This window comes from Phalacrocorax carbo, chromosome 4 (genome assembly GCF_963921805.1).
Source record: "Phalacrocorax carbo chromosome 4, bPhaCar2.1, whole genome shotgun sequence".
In the NCBI taxonomy this organism is placed as follows: Eukaryota; Metazoa; Chordata; class Aves; order Suliformes; family Phalacrocoracidae; genus Phalacrocorax; species Phalacrocorax carbo.
The window spans coordinates 1,954,975-1,975,910 of record NC_087516.1 but is presented as its reverse complement, the minus strand read 5'-3'; the positions used below and the strand labels follow the sequence as shown (position 1 = coordinate 1,975,910).

At 46.7% G+C, this 20,936-nt stretch overlaps 1 protein-coding gene across 7 annotated transcripts in view; it reads left to right on the top strand.

The window, feature by feature from the left end:
* The window catches only part of SFXN5 (sideroflexin 5), a 108,129-nt gene that overhangs the window by 24,138 nt on the left and 63,055 nt on the right, over positions 1-20,936 (top strand). For 6 of the 7 annotated variants that reach the window (XM_064448809.1, XM_064448805.1, XM_064448807.1 and 3 more), the window contains 3 exons: positions 1,414-1,491; positions 19,338-19,364; positions 20,429-20,483. In XM_064448809.1, coding sequence (XP_064304879.1) covers positions 1,414-1,491; positions 19,338-19,364; positions 20,429-20,483 — 160 coding nt within the window. The remainder of the gene's footprint in view (positions 1-1,413; positions 1,492-19,337; positions 19,365-20,428; positions 20,484-20,936) is intronic. The other variant, XM_064448808.1, reaches the window with a different exon arrangement.

Sequence of the window (20,936 nt, the reverse complement as noted above, 5' to 3'; positions counted from 1 at the left end):
TGCTTAATATGTGCAGGCTTCTACCTTGCTCCTCCCATCAGTGCTACGTCCCCAGTACATGCGCTGGGAGAGGGCACAGGGGCAAAGTCAGGTCTTCAATTGAAGCGGTTTCCCTGCTGACATTGCTGGGAGATACTTGTCTGAGAGTTGGCCTGGGGTGATATCCATGTCCGAGATGGGTGTTCTGCGTTGCACCCAAATGTATTCGTTTTATCTTAAGCTATTTTCTGCCCTTAAGTGAGAACTCCTTCATCTCCAAGGTTTATCACATCTCTGGCACCACACTGAAGACTCTCAGGTTTTAATGACGTCTTCTATAGATGCATTGCGAGGGGGAGATTTTTGTGTTTTCTCTTTTGTTTTTCACTGTATACCACTTCTGTACTTAGATACAAAAACAGCAGGGCTATTCCAACCAGTAAAACAAGTGTCCATGCATCCTTTTTTATATCATATGGGTGAAAGGTTTGCATGAAAGAAGATATAATTCTGTAACTTAAATTCATTGCCTTCAATAACACAATTCTGGCTGGAAGGCTGTGCTGGCATCCAGCGAGGGCTGGCCAGGCTGGAGAGCTGGGCCCAGGGGAACCTCAGGGAATTCAACCAGAGCCAGTGCAGGGTCCTGCCCCTGGGGAGGAACAACCCCCCGCACCAGCACAGGCTGGGGGGGCCCTGCTGGGGAGCGGCTCTGCTGAGAGGCCCTGGGGGTGCTGGGGGGCAGCAAGGTGACCCTGAGCCAGCACCGGGCCCTTGGGGCCAAGGGGGCCAGCGGTGTCCTGGGGTGCATGGAAAGGCGTGTGGGCAGCAGGGCGAGGGAGGTTCTCCTCCCCCTCTGCTCTGCCCCAGTGAGGCCACATCTGGGGGGCTGCGTCCAGTTCTGGGCCCCCCAGTTCAAGAAGGGCAGGGAACTGCTGGAGGGAGTCCAGGGGAGAGCTATGGAGATGGTCAGGGGCTGGAGCATCTCCCTTGTGAGGAAAGGCTGAGAGACCTGGGCTTGTTCAGCCTGGAGAAGAGAAGGCTGAGGGGGGATCTCATCAATGCTTATCAATATCTGAAGGGTGGGTGTCAGGGGGATGGGCCAGGCTCTTTTCAGCGGTGCCCAACGCCAGGCCAAGGGGCCACGGGCACAAGCTGGAACACGGGAAATTCCCCCTGAACATGAGGACAAACCCCTTCCCTGTGCGGGTGCCCGAGCAGGGGCACAGGCTGCCCAGAGAGGCTGTGGGGTCCCTTCCCTGGAGACATTCACCCCCCGCCTGGACGCGGCCCTGTGCCCCTGCTCTGGGGGTGCCTGCTCCAGCAGGGGTGGGACGGGGTGAGCTCCAGAGGGCCCTTCCAACCCCCCAGTCTGGGATTCTGTGATTCAGTGCAGGACAAATGTTGCAGACCATGCTGCTGTTTTATTTGCAGAGCCGTCTGAAGGAAGCTGTGCAGCTGTTGGAGGATTACAAGCATGGGACTTTGCCTCCAGGAGTCACCAACAAAGAGGTAAGAGGAAAAAGCTTTTTGTTAAATTTCTACTTCTTCCTGCAGTGTAAAGAAGGTCTAGTGAGGTGGCATTTTAGTCTGTTCTACAGTCAAATGCACTATGTCAGGGCTTTTTTGGTGTTTCTGTCGGTAAATTCCCGTACAGCCTTTGTTCAGTTGATTGCTGACTTCTGCAGTGTCGCTTCTGGTCCCTTGTAGCTCAACTGCCAGTGTGTTATAGTGAATTTGGGTCATTCTGAAGTTCTCACATTATGAATGTTGCTGAACAGAAGTGAGGGCAAGGAGCTTGCAGTACAAGCATACAAGTTTTTTATTTAGAATAAGTAGAAAATTTGGGGTTTCTGACTTGCAGAGTTATCAATTACCTTTGGCCAATGCTATTGCTTTCCTTTCCCTTGCAAAGTGTGCTGGGAAATTAAAAAAAAAAAAAAGGAATTTTCTTTTTTTAGCTGAAGGAAACCTCTCTGTCAGTCCTGTAGTTTCTTGTACCAGCAACTGCAGTGCATCAGCCCCCTCTCCTACTGTGTTCCTGTAGGTTATAACAACTGCCATTCCTTCACTGAAATAAATGTTGTTTGGGCTACGTGTAACCCCCAGGTGTCCTCATGTTGTAGATTATACTATCAGTAGTGGTACTTTATGCTGGGTGGTGTTCCTACTGTTGGGATGGGAGCTGAAGGAGGTTGTGGAAGCCCCACTGATGCGAAGGTCTTGGCAGAGCTTAGGCAGTTGCTGAGAAAAGGGTCATTTTTGGTAGAACTTGAATCTGCTCTGGGACGGAGGGATGGGCTGGGTGATCTCTCCAAGACCCTGTCGGTCCTGTTTTCTGGCCTTTTGGCTGATATTGATCTATATGAATACATGAAACTTGTGGAAGCAGAGATTAGTGTTGCAGAGGGGCTAGACAGCTTTTTGAGCCTTTTACCTCCAAATCAGTAGCAGGAAACAAGGATCATCAATTTTCTGGTGGGTATTATCTTAAACTCTTTTCCTTATCTGTCCGTGTGTGGACACCTGACCGTAACACAACACAGGGGCTTTTTTTGCGGTGCGTGTTTATGCATCTAGCACAAAAGACTTCGGTTCTGTGTAATTTAATGTAATATAAAGAACAGCATGAATTGATTGGCAAACCTGCTTCAGGAGCTATGAGAAGTGACTGTGCCGAAGGACCAGTGCACCTCTCAAGCAAACAGTGATGGAAATGGTAGGGAGCTCTTCTCCCACGCCCTGTAGGTCAAATAACCTCTTTTATTTTTTTTTTCCTGTTCATGTGTGATAATTTCTTCTCCTGAAAGACAACTAGAGCAGGTAAATGAAGAAAATTGAGATTTGCATTCACTTTTGAAAGTGGCTACTTGGGTGGTAGGTGCTGTGTTGGGAAAGAGGCATGGCTTCAACATAAAATAAATGGGAAATGATGTGCGGTACGAGGCATTGCTTTCCTGGTCTTTTGATGTCACTGCATTCTTTCAACCATAATCTGATGGTAAGGAAAAAGAAACTGGGGTTGAGGCAAGGAGAAAAGCAAAGAATGATGCAGCAGCAGATGACTCAGTCCCCATCTGCCTTCAGGCAGATGAAATACAACTCATTCGCTGTGGCAAACCACGCAGACTTTTGACCTACATTTTGGGTTTGCATAGTGACAAACCTAGGATATACCCCGAGTTCATTCAGAATTGCATTTAGAGAGAGCAAACAAAAGTATCGCGCTTCTTGTTCCCCTCAGTCATGACAATATATGCAGGAGGTGAACCTTCTTATGCAAGCTGGAGGGGTTTGAGGGTAAAATAAAGGTATGGGGTGGAGGAGGAGAGAGAAAATTATGCCAAAAATGCCTTTCCTAGGGAAATGTTAGCACATCAGTTTAAAAAAAAATATATTTTTTGTAGTAAAATCTTGACACAGTTTGCTTTGATCACAGTGTCCATTATGTTAGAGGGTTTTATGCAGTTTTGCTGACTGTAGATAAAGTAGCTTTCCCAGAATGAGCCTGGGGTGGAATAGCAACATGTGCTTGTTACTGTATTCAGGTATGCTTTGCTTTAATTAACCCAAACCTCAGGGAGAGCTGAGCAAGCCCTGAGTCGATCCCACCAAGGCTGTGAGACTTGAATGTTCACTTAGGATACCGCAACCACTCTAAAAAGGGTAAAGGTGGAAGGGACCTGAAAGCAGATGACAATCAGTGTGCTGGGGCTGCAGCGGGACGGGGGCAACCACAACTATGAAGCAGCTGAAGCTGCCTTGTTAACCTGGAGAAAGAATCCATGAAGGCAGCAGGTCTTTATTCACTCCTGCAGTTGGCTGGTTGGAATGAAATGGGAAGGTGAGCTAGGAGGGGTAACTGGGCGATAAAAGCATTAAATGCTGTTTGGCACTCTTGTGATCCATCTGGGTGAAGGCAAATGGGAACTTCTGACCGGGTTGACTGGGAGCTTCCCAGCGTGGTGTGATGGGCTGGCCGGCTCTTGGGCCATGACGGTGATGTTCCTCGAGGGACACCTGAAAACCCTGAGTCCCCTTTGTCTGAATGCTCCTCTTCTCCCAAGTGTGCTGTTGAGTGGACTTGAATAAACTACTTGCCTATATATGGTTGCAGTGGAGCAGGTGAAAATCTTCAAAATGTGGTTGTTGATTATCTCTTGGGAGAGCATCGTTATCACCAAATGGATGAATAGCTTTATCCTCTCAAGCAGAGCCACCAATTTAGAAACAAACTTCTGTAGGAGGGCGTTACTTTGCAGTTTTAAGCTGTGGAATTGAAAAGTGCAATTAATCATTGCACACGTGGATATCCTTATGTGCTTTTCGCTTTGCATCAAAGGTGATCTTTGCAGTCTTGCAGTCTTTTACTGGCATTAGTTGTTTCCACCCCCTCGGGCATCTCCTTGTCATGCAGCTCACATGGTGTCATTCTGCCTTTGTGTTTACTGCTGGGCTGCAGTTGCAAAATAACGCTGGACTTCCAGCTTTGCCAGTGATGCCCATTTCTGCCAATGAACTAAAAGGCCCAGATAATCTGTATGAAAGTGGCGTTTCATTGAATGCTAAGCTTGTGGTGACACCAGGCGCTGGGTACTTCTCATACCGATTAGCCAGATATTCTCCTTTCCTTCTCTGAGATAGAGAGGAAGATCTAACAGTAAATCTGATGGAAGCAGGGCTGTGGCTGCTGTCTTGACGTGGAAGATGTAGGGCTGGATGCTCTCAGTGTGTGCCACAAAACTTGCACTCTGAGCACCGGTTGTTTTCTAACTCTGAGGGCAGAGGAGAAGGTGGAGGGGAGCGTGCGGGGAGATCTGGGTAGCTGGCAACCTTGCCAGAGCTGAATTAAATACGAGTGTGCCAGATATATACAGCTGTAAGTGTCTCATTAATTACTGGTGCATTTGCAGAACATATGATGTGCTGGTTGATTGCTTTGGGGGAGGGGAAGCATCTCACTTGCATAGATATCACCCCAAATTTTCTACCGGTGAACCAAAGATGCCTGGAGAATGCACTTTTGCTTTCCTCAAGCTAAGTTTTACCATTTTTAGGGCTTTTCTGTGCACTGCTATCTGCAGGATGGACTCTGGCTACAAGGCATTAACAATTTGCAGTTGTTCTAGTGCTAATTCGGGAAAGGGATTTGATGCAGCTCTGGAGAGGTGCCCACTTTGTGGCTCGCGTGCATGGGTTGACGTTGGAATAAAAGACCGAGCTGTCTGATGTTTTACGTAGCTGATAACTGAGTGTCACACACACCTCTGATGCACTGCTGAAGTTGCCACGTGCTGACAGAAGACCAGCAGATGAGGGGTAATTTGATTTTTGACTGATTTTTAAAATTTTTTACCCCTCTCTGACTGTGAACAGAGCTAATCACCTCACTCACTGCGGGCACAAAGTGCATACTGGAGTGGTGGCTCGGCTCATCTGATGTGGTAATGCATTTGTATCTGAGCGAGGCTAATTCGCTATTATTACTTATCAAAAAGGCTGGGTAGAACTTCATGTGATGCTCGGGAAAGAAGCACTCAGCTTTATCTTCTTTGTTTAAGAGCTGATTCAGGTTTGGTTGCTAGAGCCCCTTAGAGATGCAATTTCTACCCTTATAACAGGCTCTTCAGGCATGGATTGGGTATGGCACGTGCATAGAAGAGATGCCTGAATGGTCTTCTAGGCTTCATAATCAGAATTAAAATCATGATCACCTTAGAAGCCTTTAAAAATAGCAGTTTGGGCAGAATTTTAATGCATTAGCTTTCTAAGAGCCCAACACCCCCCGCCAAATATCATCTTTGAGATCAAGAAGACAAGTTGTTTTGACAGAGTTGTTTCACTAATCTCCTGACTGATCCACTTCTGTGGTACGGCGCATTTGACAGTGTTCAAATTCCATTTTTTCCCCTCATTCAGAAATTCATGGTTCTCATGAAGGATGGCAGGCAGTAGCTGAAAGCACAACAACAGCTCAGCACAATCTATATTGCTTGCTGAAATGGTTTCACCGCATGAAAAATGGAAAATACAAAAGCCTAAAGCTATGTAACATCAAGTATCTCCTCCGCACTTATCTTCTTGACAGGGTTCTTGTAGAGCGAGTCTTCCTCTTCTGCATTTTCAGAGCAGATTTTTGAAAATGAGCTGAAATGGAACAATTATGGACTATCTAAAGAAAAAAAAAACCTCTGAAGAGCTATAATTGTACTTTGCTCCAGTTCCCCATGACCATCTCTGAGCCAGTTTCCAGAATGAATGCTGCTTCGCTCCAGTGACTCTCTCTTGAGATGACTCATGGACACCAACACCTACATCTCTTCCACTTTCAGGTCTCTCACACTCATCCAGTAGCTCTTGTACTTGCTCTTGAACTGGAGTGATTTCTCCACTCTGGAAAATGACCATTAACTCAAGGTGGTAAAAACCTATTTCTTGGGCGTCATTAGGAAAAATGAAGAATTGATCTCTTAACTGTCAATAGCTGCTAGACTGCTGATAGCTTTTTATTGAGGGGAAACTGTAGGGTTTTTTCCTACATTAGAAAAATGTTTTTAAAACATGATTTTTATCATAGGTGTTTCAATGATGTACTCAGCAAAACAGAGGACTAATAGCCGCTTGCGAAGTATTTATTCAGTGCTACATATTGGAGCAAGAAAACATGTTCCGTCTCCACTTCTTCAGCTTAGCTTATTTACCCAACTTTTTCTTTGAACATTTAAGAGGCGAACTTGCTTTTTATTCTATATGAAGTTGAGTGTTTTCTGTTCCACTTACTAAAATCCCACCAATCGAAAACATTCTGTGTAGTGGAAATACCCCACACTGTGACCGAGCCACCTCTCCGGCAGAATCTTATGATTGCATAATTTTTCTCTAAATAAAAAGATATTATTGGTAATGCAACCATTTGGGGTGCATTTCTGTTCTCTTGGTCCCTTGGGTTAGATATTTTAACAGGACTGGAGAACATGCTTGGAGAACAAGCTCCCTGAAGGCTTTTGGGGAGGTTTGGTCTCCTGATGGGGGATTTTGGGTGGTTGCGTGTCTCTGCGTTGGGTGATTGAACTCCACGGACCCAGAAGTGTTTGATGGAAGAAACAGCTGTTTCTTACAATGGTTTAGAAGTAGAAATTTTTGCTGTGAAAACTTCAAGAGAACTGGTGAGTTTAGTAAACTTCTAATTGTTTGGTTCTGTTTGGTGACCACATCCGTCGATGTCCTTCACTTGGCTTCTTCCGCAGGGGGTAAGTGAATTTGAAGTGCCCGAGGGTCATCTGCTGGCGTGTATCCCCTTTCATCTCCTGCTCCGGGAGGAAGCTAAAAATTAGTGGGATCCTTAGAAGCAGGGGAAAAAAAGGAAATGTGTAGGAGTCATGTTGATGGGAGAAACTGGTTCGGTCGTCGTTTAAGTCCCGTCCTTTTCCAGCTCTGTAGCTACTGTTGTATTATTGCCCTTCTGTGAGGGTTCATCTCGTCTGTTCTTTGTACTTTGTGCTCCTCATTTAAGTGATCTCTCATTATACTTAAGCAACCTTTATAGCCTGCATTCGTTACAGACCGCTCCGCTGCAAGAGAGAGATGTATTAAAAGGCCCACTGCTGCAAGCTGCTTTTAATGACGGTTTCTGCTGGTGGCTCCCGGGGTTGGCAGAATCCGGCCCTTTGCACGAAGCTCCGGTGGCTGGTGCGATCTGCGAGTGGGTAGGTGAAAATGACACACACAAGTGCACTGGGAGCCAATTTGCAGCAGAAGGTATAGACTGTAACATATCCAATTCTAAACAGGGCAGGCAATTCCCCAAACTGCCTCCTGGAGGGAATCTCCGCTGGAGTAAAAAGGTTTCATTTGAGGGAATACTTTCTCCTATAAAACAGGGGTGGTAAAATATCAGCCCGATAAACAAGGATGAAGAGCCAGCTTGCTTAAAAGTGGACGTTTTCTCTGGCTGGGGAGGGTTGGTGCTGAGGTTTAGCCTCAAACCAAAAGGCTGTACCAGCTGCAGGGCATAATGATGTGGCTTTTGTCCTTTATCCTCAGGCTTCTTTCACTAATTTGTAGGATTGCATCTGTGTCCTCTGTGTGTGTGAGTCCCTCTCCCAACCTGTCCAACAGACCAGCACAGATTGGAGGAACAGATTGATGCTGGCATGTCAGCAGTGGTAAAAGTTAAGAGAAGCAGCACTCGGCGGCTATCAGATACAGATTAAATCACTCCCGTTTTACGACACAGCTGCTTTTTAGTGTGCGATTTTTGTGCTCAGTGCTGCAGAAATGTGCATGGGCAGAAAAGCCCTCTAAAGCATCGATGGACCTCAGATGTGGGCAAAAAGTATTCAGGCACCAAAGATCTGCCTTGGAAAGACTGCAGTAAGGTATCAATGCTGGGGAGATTCTGTTATGGACTTCAGGCTGCTCTTGTCTTTCAGCTCTTCCCCGCAAATGCCTTGTATTTTTATTTTCTATGCCAGGATTCCCTGCAGTAATTCCACGCTTGAACTGCACTGCTGGCATTGCCAGCAAATCGTGTCCTTTCCGTTGTGCGCTGAATCATTTTTGCCTTTGAAATTGGGGTAGAAATAGCTGCTAAGCTATCAGCCTAATATCACTTGCCTAATATCGCAGCCTAGGCTGCTGCTGTTCAATATTTGGAGCGGTATTAGGCTGAGGAGTAAGTTAGGATCAAAGCCCTGCTTTGCCCCGTTTGTAGATTCATACCGCTCTGTCCTAAAAACTTAGTATCTAAACAGAAAGTAGAATACAGCCTAAGAAATCCGGCGATGAAGGTTCATTGCCTTCTTCTACCTCCCCTCTGTCCCTTCGGTCCTCATCTCGGGCTGGCACCCTGGCTTCTCCCTGTGGTCCTGCCAGCAGAGAGAGGTAAAGAGCCACAGAATAGCAGAAGTGTCTGAGGGTGCTCCGAGTGCCTTGAACGAGGACGTGCAAGAGTGAATGATGTTTTTCCTGTGCAAGGTTTTTATTTTTTAATGCCAGCATGGGGTCAATAAGAGCTTTAAAAACTTGTATAATTAACTAAATGCGAGGCTTGTACATACGCAACCGTTAGCCCTACGGAGGTGACTCTGTCCTTAAATATGCACCCACAATAAAGATGGTCCCTATTAAATTTATCATTCCCTGAACTTTATATGTGAACTGGTAGAAATTTGTTCTGTGCCCAGAATATTGCAAGGGAAAGTGTGATGCCATGGCAGCGTGAGCTGATCTAAGTCAGCACTGCCATGTCTCTGCCTCCTCTCCTCCCGGCCATGTGTTCCCACCTCCTTGCTGGCTTGCACTGGCACAGCTGGTTCAGAGAGCTGATCTTAATAAAAACTAAAGCTCCCTTCCCCCACTCCCAAAATGCTTCATTTTTTGACTTGAGCAGCTCCCTGTATTTTCTGTCTGCTCTACGTTGTCTGTGCAATGTCGGGGATGGAGTGCACGCCTGGGCTGGGGAGGGGTGCTGGGGCTGTGGCACCATAAACATATACCAGCTCAGGCTGCTGAAGAGGAGATAAGTCTGTGACGGAGGTAGGGAATTAATCCAGGTTTCATAAGACCAAGACTAAACATCTTGAGCTGTGGGTCTTTTGCTGACTAAAATCCTTGTAGCTCCGAGACACCAGGTGTTTAGATTTTTGATCCGTCCGGATCTTCCACATTGCCTGCTGTAGGATCATAGGCTAATTCAGGCTGGAGGGGACCTCAGGAGATCATCTAGTCCAGCATCAGTCCCTAGATTTACTGTTGGCAATCTGTCCGTTCACGTGGCTGTATGTGTACTTCTCCACGCACGTTAAGCTGCATCGGTATCTCTTAGAAAAAAAGATAGCAGCGAGACAACTCTATTAACCCATTTTGTACCCTTAGAAACTCCACCCTGAAAGCTTCACCCCTTCAGCATAAGGGGGTGGTTGGAGGGAAAAAAAATTAAAAATAAACCCAAACTGAATGATCTGTAGTGAGAGGAAAAATGCAGCTTTTTGAAATTGTCCCTTGGAGACAGACACTTGCTATTCTCCAGCCAGCCCCTTCCTGCGAGCGTTGGCGGAGCATGAACTGTGGTGTGTCAGTTGTGACTTCTCACTCTTCAGCCTTTCCAAATGCAGTTTTGGCAACTTGCTGTTTTGAAACTGTTTCATTTCTTCCCCATTAGTATCAGTGAAGTGAAAAGAGGCTCACCGGCTTAATGGGCATATATTTATTACTGTGTTCTTCCTTCAATCATGTTAGCAGCGGGAAGAGCCGCTCATGCTGTCCCAGACACAGCAGAGAACAATGAATCTATCAGAGTCTAAACAGCATCCCTTTTGGACAATAATAGCTTTTCTTAACAGTGTTGATGAAGAGCGAAGAGGTCCATTTGCAGTAAACTGTACTTTTTTTTTTTTCCCCTTCTGTTCTCTTGCAGGATACGATAAAACGTAGATATTTCGGTTGTCCTGCTGCTTCCTTTTCTTTGCGAGAAAGTAGCCTGTTTGCTGGTCCAAGGACTGAACTTGGACCTTCTTTCTTCTGCAATCTAAGTATTCTTTGTGACACTAAGATGGTCTAAGATGGGTCAAATGTTGTAGGCATCATTTCCAGACTGTCAGAGGACAAAAGGCACCTAGAGATCCTGGGCAGAAGCATTGTAGGTTAATGCACCTTAAAGAAACCATGCTAAATGCTACCATTGATGCTCTTGCTTGGTTACAAACAGGCTTTGCTTCATCTCATCATTTGAAGATTAAGAGAGTTTATCTAAATTCACATCTAGATTACAAATCAAATTAGATTCGCAAGCTCGGCATAGCTAAAGTAAGCTGAAACAAATCTGATCTTGAGCAACCTAGTTGGATTAGCAAGCCTGATTTCCAAAATAGTGCTTTAAACCATGTAATGGCATCTAAGTCCTTCTGCAACCCTAGTGCAAGTAATGGTTTTCTGTGAGTGCTTCTTACTCTGCTTAAGTCTTCCTAGTAGAATGCTGTGAGGATTAATTAGTTAATGTTTATTGAGTGCTGCGAAGCTGCAAAGTGTTATTTAAGTGCTATCTTTTTTTATCAGTCGGGACTTGATTCTGTTTCCACCTACACTTGGTTTTGTATCTGTGTAAATCTGTGTATTACACTGGAATTGCTTGTGGTTTCCAATCCGGTTCCCAACGCCGAGGCGCTTGCCTTGCCGTGCTGCGGTGCAGGCAGGTATCTCCGCCAATGCTCTTCAACCTGGGGATTTGTTTGAAGGCTTTATGGTTCTGCAGACGGGCAGCAGCTCGTGGTGCTGTGACTCAGTGATGCTTAGGACGGGGAAGGAGTTTCCCATTGGCATCCAAGAGGAGCAGTGGCTTCTGGTGCCTCTTCTGATGACTTAAATCAGTGCCAGGTGTGGGGCAGAAAATATATAGATACCCCTTGTGATTCATCCCACGCATTTAATCTTTGTCTCCTTAGAGCTAAAACCTTTTTAATGTAAAGATTATTGGGAGCAGGGTTACAAAAGGTCCATTAGTGAGATTTTCTACTGAGGAGCAGGGGTCGGCAGTGGTTTATGTTATGTTGTTTTCCCTGTTTGTTAGTGAAAATCATAGAATCATGAAGGTTGGAAAAGACCTCTAAGATCACCAAGTCCAACCACCAACCCAGCACCCCCAGGCCTCCTAAACCATGTCCCCAAGTGCCACGTCTGCACGGTGTTTGAACCCCCCCAGGGACGGTGACTCCCCCACCTCTCTGGGCAGCCTGTGCCAGGGCCTGACCGCTCTGGCAGGGAAGACATTTTCCCTCATCTCCCACCTAAACCTCCCCTGACGCAGCCTGAGGCCGTTTCCTCTTGTCCTATTGCTTGTTGCTTGGGAGCAGAGACCGACCCCACCTCACTACAACCTCCTGTGTGGTAGTTGCAGAGAGCGATAAGCCAGACTTCAGGTATGGTTAGGCACATCAACCTGGTTTGCAGACATTCAGGTGACATTAAATGTGGAACCAAAAGGTCTGGGATTCCACCACTGTAAATCTATTAGTCTTGCTAAAAGCGTTCAGCCCTAACTGAATGCTTTGGCTGGAGCTTGTGGTGTGCATTTATTTGTCTCTGCGTTAAATACCGCTTTTCAAGAAGTGGGATTTTGGGACTGAAGCTGGAGAGAAGTGGAAGAAAGCCATGCAAAGCATGAGTGATCACATTCCTGGGGGAGAAAGTATGGGTGGAGAGCAAAGCGGAATGTGTTGTAGCTCTGTCGGGCTGCACCAAACTGCCTTGAGTTTGTCACTGGTGTTTAGTTTTAGTGAAATACTAAAAATTGATGGATGCTTATGTGTTTTCATGTTACCTGATGAGAGGTTCTGGGGGTGCTGCCTGGAGTGGACGGACTGCCATAAATGCCTTTAATAACTAGGAAGGCAGTAGGGAAAATTGTGGTGCTGTAAGAGGGGATGCTGTGTTGAGAGTGCAATGCAGTGGGCACGTGGGAGATCTTAATCCATAACCACGTAAACTTAAAAACAGTAAAAAAATTTCAGAAGCATAGTGAAATAATATCCATGAGAAGCGCCAGTTGCCTGGGATGGACCTCCTATTTCAGCAAGCGGGGCTTCGGCGGTGAGGCCATGGATGGATGTTCTTCTCTAGTTGCATTTGCTCAGGCTCTACCTTCTTGCCAAAAGGGCTGCGAGGAGCAATTTCAACTGGGGGTGTCCCAGGGTACTGCTGGGAAAAGGGATCATGCGTGTTTTCCGGTATGTTTAACCTTATAATGAAGATTAATATGAGCTAACCCTGCTGACGGGGTGTGGTGGAGCTGCTGCTGAGCGCTTCTGGCTCAAGCTGGTGGCCCTTCGGAAGGACCAGATCTGCTCAGCTAGATTTGTGTTTGGAAAAGCTGCAGTGCTTAAGTCTGGGATTCCTAAATGTTCTGATAGAAAATCTTCGACTTTCATCAAATTCCTGTTGGAATCCAAAGAAACTGTGCCTTAGCAAGCTGTGCTGAAGTCGGTACAAGCTGCGGGTGCTTGACGCTTTGGGATGTTTTTACATCTTAAGCCAAACCCAGTTTGAGCCAGAACTAATCATGTTGGTACCATCTTAAAGTCAACAGAGAGAAGCAAGCACTGCTGGAGTGCAGGTGTCCAGTCCATACTGGTCGTTTAGTTGTGATGAGATGAACTGCCTGTTTTCTGCCACCTGACGTAAAGGAAATATGGAGAATTTGCTGCAGCAGGTATTTATTATATTGTAGATGTCTGTTAGAGGGGATGAGTCCCACCTCTGGCCATTTGACTACCAGTTATGGGATCTAGAATGAAATTCAAACTTGTTCAGAGTCATCGCTATTGCTTGGCACTAATGCGATGCCAGATTGCCAGATCCCTGTTGCCGGTCTGACGCGCTCCTCAGTGACTTTTCCAAGCACAGTAAGTTATGCCTTTTGAGCAAGGTTTTCTTTTTCCTTTCTTTTTTTCCTCTGGTTTCATATTGTTTAAGCAATTGGGATTATTGAAAGCGCATCTGGTTTTGGAGGCTGTCCCTCCAAATGGCCACACACATGAAAGCAGCTGCTTCTTCTTCAGAACGAGCTTTGCTGCATCACATGTTCCTCTCCTGACACCCAATATTTGGAATTCAGTGTGGGATAGATAATCTGAGCTTTGCTTTAATAAACCTTGCAACTCCCGGAGTGTGAAACTACTGGCAATTTCCGATGGGGTGCAAACTCCAGGCTGTTAACTTATTAAAGTCAAGATTTCATGGGTACAAGCAGGGTCTCGTGAAAGGGTGAGACCCTCCCTGATGGAGCGGGAACGGGACGAGCAGATTTTGAGGTGGAACTCTGTCTCCACTTGACTGGACAGATGAAATGAATTAACGAAAAATACTCATTCCTCTGAGGATTTCCTCTTTGACCTTGTCTTTACTAGAGGAATTTTGCAAACTGTTGTGAGTGATGATGGTGCAAAGTCTAACACAGGTAGACCGCTCAGTCTTTGCAGAACTTAAACTGCTGTGTTTTCTCTTACACGTAGGGCTCATCTGCCACGTGACTCCTCATTAGCTTTTTGAAAATAACTGTGCCATGTCATTACGCATGTTTAATGTGTGGTTAATCAGTAAGAGCTTTCCTCTGTAGAGTTATTCCTGACGTGGCATATCCAGAGCATGCACCCGTGGATTTAAGATCATGTCAATGTCTACTACTGTATGAGTTGCCGGAGCGTGTCCAGAGAAGGGCAGCAGGGCTGGGGCAGGGTCTGGAGCACAAGTGTGCTGGGGGGCGGCTGAGGGGGCTGGGGGGGTTTAGCCTGGAGAAGAGGGGGCTGAGGGGAGCCCTTCTCGCTCTCTGCAGCTGCCTGAGAGGGGCTGGAGTGAGGGGGGGGTCGGTCTCTGCTCCCAAGTCACCAGTGACAGGACGAGAGGGAACGGCCTCAGGCTGCGTCAGGGGAGGTTTAGGTTGGAGATGAGGGAAAATGCCTTCCCTGCCAGAGCGGTCAGGCCCTGGCACAGGCTGCCCAGAGAGGTGGGGGAGTCACCGTCCCTGGGGGGGTTCAAACACCGTGCAGACGTGGCACTTGGGGACATGGTTTAGGAGGCCGGGGGGTGTTGGGTTGGTGGTTGGCCTTGGTGATCTTAGAGGTCTTTTCCAACTTTAACAATTCTATGATTGTGCAGGGAACTCGGATCCTGTTGGCACATCCAGTTGAGGGAGGGAAGCGCTAAGTGCATCTATTGCAGATGCCCGACATCAGATCTGCCTTTGTTTCTCCATTGACTGTAGGGAGGTGGTTGCTGGCAATGCAAGGGAGTAGGTGGTGTGAATCTGTCAGGGCTGTCCTGACCTTAGACACCCAAGGCCCACTTCGGCGATATAGTAGGTGGTGTGGATACTGCCAACTGCACTTGTGTGGGGTTGAGCTGGCCACTTCTTTTAGCAGCATTGGAGCCAGCTGTAAACAAGGGTGAAAAATTTGTAAACATGGTTTTCGAATCTAGGTGAAGCTTTATGTGGTGGGGCCGGGGGGCAGAGGGGAGAAATCCCATCTTTGAGTCCAGGACCATGAAGTCTTACTATAATAGGAGGGAAGTTAATCTCTTAAGAATAACTGGTACCCTTTGTACTGTTTTTATAGTGGCAGGTGTTAGCTAATAGATTTGGGCTGGATATATTCTTTAAATAACTACCTTTTTTTTTGAAAGCTATCTCTAAGCTGCGATTCTGCTGCTAAATAAGGAATGCTAATGAATGTCCCATCAACCAAAGGCCATATCTATTCCCTGAGAGTTATTCCATTCTCTAGCTCCTTACTGCAGCTTTGGTTCTCTTTAGGTCATGGTAGTCTTTGATACCCTTCCTCAAACATCATAAGCATGTAATGTTTCTGTATAACTGAGTTCAGTTCCTGAGTTCAGGGTTTTAAAGCTATTTGCTGTAGGTGGTGAGCAAAGTGGTGAGTATCTCTTCCTCAAAAAATTGTAGAAGAAACAGAATCCTGGGAAGGATGGATGGAAATCTCATCCATGAGTACAGTGTCCTGAAATGCTGGTGCTGGGAGCACTTGCAAATGGTCCTGGAGCCAATTCCTCCATGCCCATGAAGGACATCTCCATGAAGCAGAGCCTGATCTGTCCTGCTGGAAGGCTGCAAGGGCCACGGGCTGGAGAAACTTGTCCATCGCTGCCTGCTTAGGTTGCTGGCTGGGTAGTGGAATATTAACAGTGCTCCAACGCTCCTGCTCCCATGTCCTCCAGGCTTCTTTGGTGTAAACCCATGTACAAGCAGGTTTGGTTCTTGCACCCAAATTTGAGTAGTGGCAAAAGCGCTGTGTAGCTTTGAGCCAGTGATGGACAGCAAAGTTGATATAAAGGAAGATCATCTATTACAGGAGACCCACCCAGAATAAGCTGACTGTATTTAGACATCATGGATCTAAATCTAACATAAATTGAGCACCGGTCTAGAGTCATTCCACATGCTCTGGTGAAGACGCTTTGGATTCACGCTACTCTAAATGAGATCAAAATCTGGCTTCTTTTTGAAGGTGGCCAGAGAGAGTGTGAATGAAATCCCCAGAAAAATAGAGGCTTGCTCTCAGAAACGAGCCCCCCAGCTGGCAAGCCTCGTCAGAGTACTGGAGCTATTGAAAAATGCTGCAGACAGAAAATGAATTAGAGGATAAAAAAGTGAAAATGAGCTGGCAGAATCTTTAGGTGACTCATCAGGTGCATCTTGTAAAGTCTCTTTCTGAGAAGTAATGAAATCTCATGTTCTAACAATATTTGCACTGCAGCAGGAAAATGCATAAATATTGGGATCAATTAATGAAATTAGATAATTTGACCAAAAAAGCCATAGCGCTGGCTCAGAAACCATCCCTCTTCCTTTTTGCTAGCCTTGGTGCTCGCAGTTGGAGACGAAAACCCTGTGGTTTCATTTCATATCTAAGGTGCAGAGTGTGGATGGAGACCTGTCACTAGCGCTGTTCCCCAGGGGTCTGTGCTGGGGCCAGTCCTGGTCAACACATCCATCAATGCCCTGGGCGAAGGGACACAGCATCCCCCTCAGCGAGTTCCCTGACGATCCCAAGCCGGGAGGAGCGGCTGATGCACCAGAGGCTGTGCTGGCATCCAGCGAGAGCTGGGCAGGCTGGAGAGCTGGGCCCAGGGGAACCTCAGGGAATTCAACCAGAGCCAGTGCAGGGTCCTGCCCCTGGGGAGGAACAACCCCCCGCACCAGCACAGGCTGGGGGGGCCCTGCTGGAGAGCGGCTCTGCTGAGAGGCCCTGGGGGTGCTGGGGGGCAGCGAGGTGACCCTGAGCCAGCACCGGGCCCTTGGGGCCAAGGGGGCCAGCGGTGTCCTGGGGTGCATGGAAAGGCGTGTGGGCAGCAGGGCGAGGGAGGTTCTCCTGCCCCTCTGCTCTGCCCCAGTGAGGCCACATCTGGGGGGCTGCGTCCAGGTCTGGGCTTCCCAGGTCAAGAAGGGCAGGGAACTGCTGGAGAGAGTTCAGAGGAGAGCTACGGAGATGGTCAGGGGCTGGAGCATCTCCCTTGTGAGGAAAGGCTGAGAGACCTGGGCTTGTTCAGCCTGGAGAAGAGAAGGCTGAGGGGGGATCTCATCAATGCTTATCAATATCTGAAGGGCGGGTGTCAGTGGGGTGGGACTGGGCTCTTTTCAGCGGTGCCCAACGCCAGGCCAAGGGGCCACGGGCACAAGCTGGAACACGGGAAGTTCCCCCTGAACATGAGGACAAACCCCTTCCCTGTGCGGGTGCCCGAGCAGGGGCACAGGCTGCCCAGAGAGGCTGTGGGGTCCCTTCCCTGGAGACATTCACCCCCCGCCTGGACGCGGCCCTGTGCCCCTGCTCTGGGGGTGCCTGCTCCAGCAGGGGTGGGACGGGATGAGCTCCCAGAGGGCCCTTCCGACCCCCCAGTCCAGGATTCTGTGATACGTGAGACTGGGCAGCTGTAGGGTTTCTGGGATGCTTTGGGTAGTCACCTGCAGTTTGAAGGCTTCCTCTTTCACCCCATGGAAGCTCTCGGGCTGGTGGGCAGGCAGGTGCAGAAGAGCCCTGGATGCTGTCTGGGCATGCAGCCTTCCTCCCTTTGGATTTTAGGATTGGTGAGGGTAGACACATCTTGTCTCTGCCAGCCACAAAGATCGTCTCTTTGTGTCCCTTAACCTCGGTTTTTCAACTGTATAATGGGGAATAATGATTTTCCTTAAAAAGGGAAGTTTTCCTCAGGAAAGAGCCTTGTGGAATATGTGCATCAGCCTGTGACATTTAGATATTCCAGTAATTCATCGCACACAGTGGAGTTCATCACAGAACTTCAATTCTGGAGTGAGAGCTGAATTTGGAGTGAAATACCAGGATTGCTAATATCAGTGGGTCGATTTATGCTGTTTTTAATAAAGAATTTACCTTATTCCAATGGTATTTTAATGGATTTATATTTGGGGAAGGCACTAAACCTTGGGTGAAGGAGAATGGCAGAACGAGGCTTAATTTATACCATAATAATGATAAAATCTTAAGCATGAGTGCTTGTGTTGCAAAATATCCACAAGGCACTTGGGTGGGTATTCGGGTGGGTAATCATGAGTTCTCCAAGCAAAAAGAGCTATCACTATCTTCTGATTTATCAACAGCAAGAGCAGAACTCATCAGGTTAGCCTACCCTTGCTTTGGCACTGGTACAAGTGTTGTTGGAATAATTTGTCTGGTTTCTGGCGTCCTCGATTCAAGAGGATGTTGACAAATTGGAAAGATGTAAAAGAGCCACGAGGGTGGTTAAAAGATTGGCAAATGCGCCTTGCCAGTGAAACAGCCAGTCTCCTGGCTCGGATGAATTTTATTTTATTTATTTTTTTACTTTAAGCGAAGGTTAAAGGGTGGCTTTAGCAGCTCCAAGTACCTGCGTGAAGAACAAAAATAGCGCTGGAGGCTGTCAGACAGAGGTGTAACACAAGCCAGCGCCTGGAAGTTGAAGCCAGACTTGAGCTGAGCAGAACAGTTCTTAATAGTAAAAGCAATTGATCTATTGCGGTATTTTACAGGAATCCTGTATTTTCATTCCTCTCTAGAATCATATACATCAAAATGGAGATTTTTTTTTTTCTTTAATTATAATTTGCATTTAGGCATAATTCGTAGAGGAAAACCTTCTGGCTTTATTAAGCAGGGGCAGACTATGGGTTTATATATATATGCCAGAGCATCTCTTGATGTTGTGCACCTCCTCGTTAGCTCTACCTGCACCTCACGAATGGTGCTTCTTCCTCGGTGCTCATAGATCTCCGCTGCCTGAGACAGACTTGTGGTGTTTTGATGCTGTTGAATTACAGTCAGTAAATAACAGTCGGCACTCATGAGAGTTTTAAAGGAGATTTTTTCCTCTTCACGAGCATTTTTTGGTGCATTTCCCTTGTGAAAAATGAACTAGTGGTGGTTTATTCTGAATTCAGGTTGCTCCACCTTTGTTCCCCAGCAAGCCTCGATTTCCGCAGGAAGCTCGTCCAAGGAGAGGCTGTGCTAAATTTACCTTGAGATCTACGTGCGACAGTTACTGAGATAATTCTCGATTTGTAAAGCTTATAGCAGAGCGTGAGGTCTGGTTGTTGTTATTCTTTCTTACCATTCAGTCATGAGAAAGAATATCTTCTCTGCCTTGCTGGTCTTACTGGCCACCCAGATTTGAAGGAGCTCGGTGTGCGTGAAGGATCTTTAAATACATTTTGGAAGGATGCAGAAAATGAGTCTGTTTTAAAGCAGTCCCTCACGTTCGTTTACTACAGCAGCTAAAAGATGAATATTTGGGGCTTGGTATGAAACTACACAGGTCATTTTTTTTTTTAAATGCAATGTTTTCTTTTCTTTTTCTAGCTGTGGGGAGCTCAAAAAATAAAGCAGGTAACGCACTTTTAAAATATTTCACTATTGTTTTCAACTGTTGCTGCTTTTTTCCTTTTTGCTAAGCGATGCTGTCCTCTTCTCCATTATTGACTTTGCCAGTTGCTGTTTTGTCTTGCCACAGAAATGTAAATGCAGAGAACACTGTTGCCACCAAAGAGTCTGATTTTTTTTTTTTTATATTTATATATTTTGATGTCTTCATTTTCTCCTTCCTGTCTAGTCAAGAGATTTCTTGTCTCCAGTCTTTTGAAAATAGTTTGACAGTTCTTTGGTAAGGCTTGTAGCTATGTCGTACCTTCCTCCTCTGCAGTCCCGGATCGCTTGGGGGTTGATTTTTCACCTCCAGCCAGTCAATGCCAGCGCAACCTCCTGGGTTCTTTGTAAAACTTGGTAAAAATGGGCCAAGTGAGCTTCGTTGGGTGTTTATGGGTAAAACAGATTTAGGATTTCCATGGAGGCTGGGCTGTCCGCAGCCACCAGCGCTGGCTGAGAAGCTGCGGACAGGCTGAATTACGTTTTCAACATGTAAAGATTGAATTTCCTGGCAAACCCAAATCCTGTGGCATGCGAGGGCGTGGTTTTTTTGTGTGACCCGTATGGTGACAGCCGGAGTGGGCCATACCTGCATGTTTTTATCCCAACTCAGCCAGATCCTGGAGCAGCATTCAGGCTTCCTACGGTGGTTTCCCTTTTCCCCTCCTAAATCTGCATTTCCCCCCCTGGGCTTAAGGTGCAGCAGTGGGTGGCCTTTGGGATATATTAGTGCTGAGAAAGAGCCACTTTCTAGATTTCAGGTTAAATTATTTACTTCTAAATTAGTAACTTATGCTAAATTATTTAAAGAGAGGGGAAAGCAGCAGTAGGAGGAGGTTTTGTGGAGGCTGCCAGACAAGAACTGCCTTTGGTCGGAGCTGCAGAAGCAAGGAGGGTGCCGAGAGGCACAAAGTCCCCTGGTAGAGTCTGACTGAAGGTGCTCTTTGTAGAGGCTGAGTGCTGGCTTCGCTGTGCCTTGCCAACTGTTGCTGTGCCTTCACTGTGTCTGTTTGCTGACTGTTTTACAGGCCATCATCCATCCCGATACAAACGAGACCATCTTCATGCCTTTCCGAATGTCAGGTATAGTATGTCCTGATCAGGCAATCATTAATTTTACTAGGAATTTGTACAAAATATTATTTTTTTTCCCTCCTGCTTTTGAATTGCGTCTTGTCAACGTTAAGACCGCGATCAGAAAGTAATTCAAATGCCTAAATCCCTTTGCAATCAGGGAAAATTAAGATCCTAAATGCCTGCGTGAGATCTAGTGCTTAGTATTTTCCTTTCCTCCAGATATTTTAACGTGGACTCAAGCGAATGTATTTTCTGGTATTTTTGAGGTATCCATTACTATAATGGGCATTTTAATTTTGTAGTAAACAGTGAAGCTTGATGCCCAACAAGCACTTTAAGGTTTTATTCTCCAGGAGAGAATGGGATGAGCCCTATTCCCCCGTGTGTGGTGGTGCCAAATAGCCATGGCACTGGGAGCCCAGGAAGAATTAGCTTCTCTGTGGCTTAACCAGGCTGCTT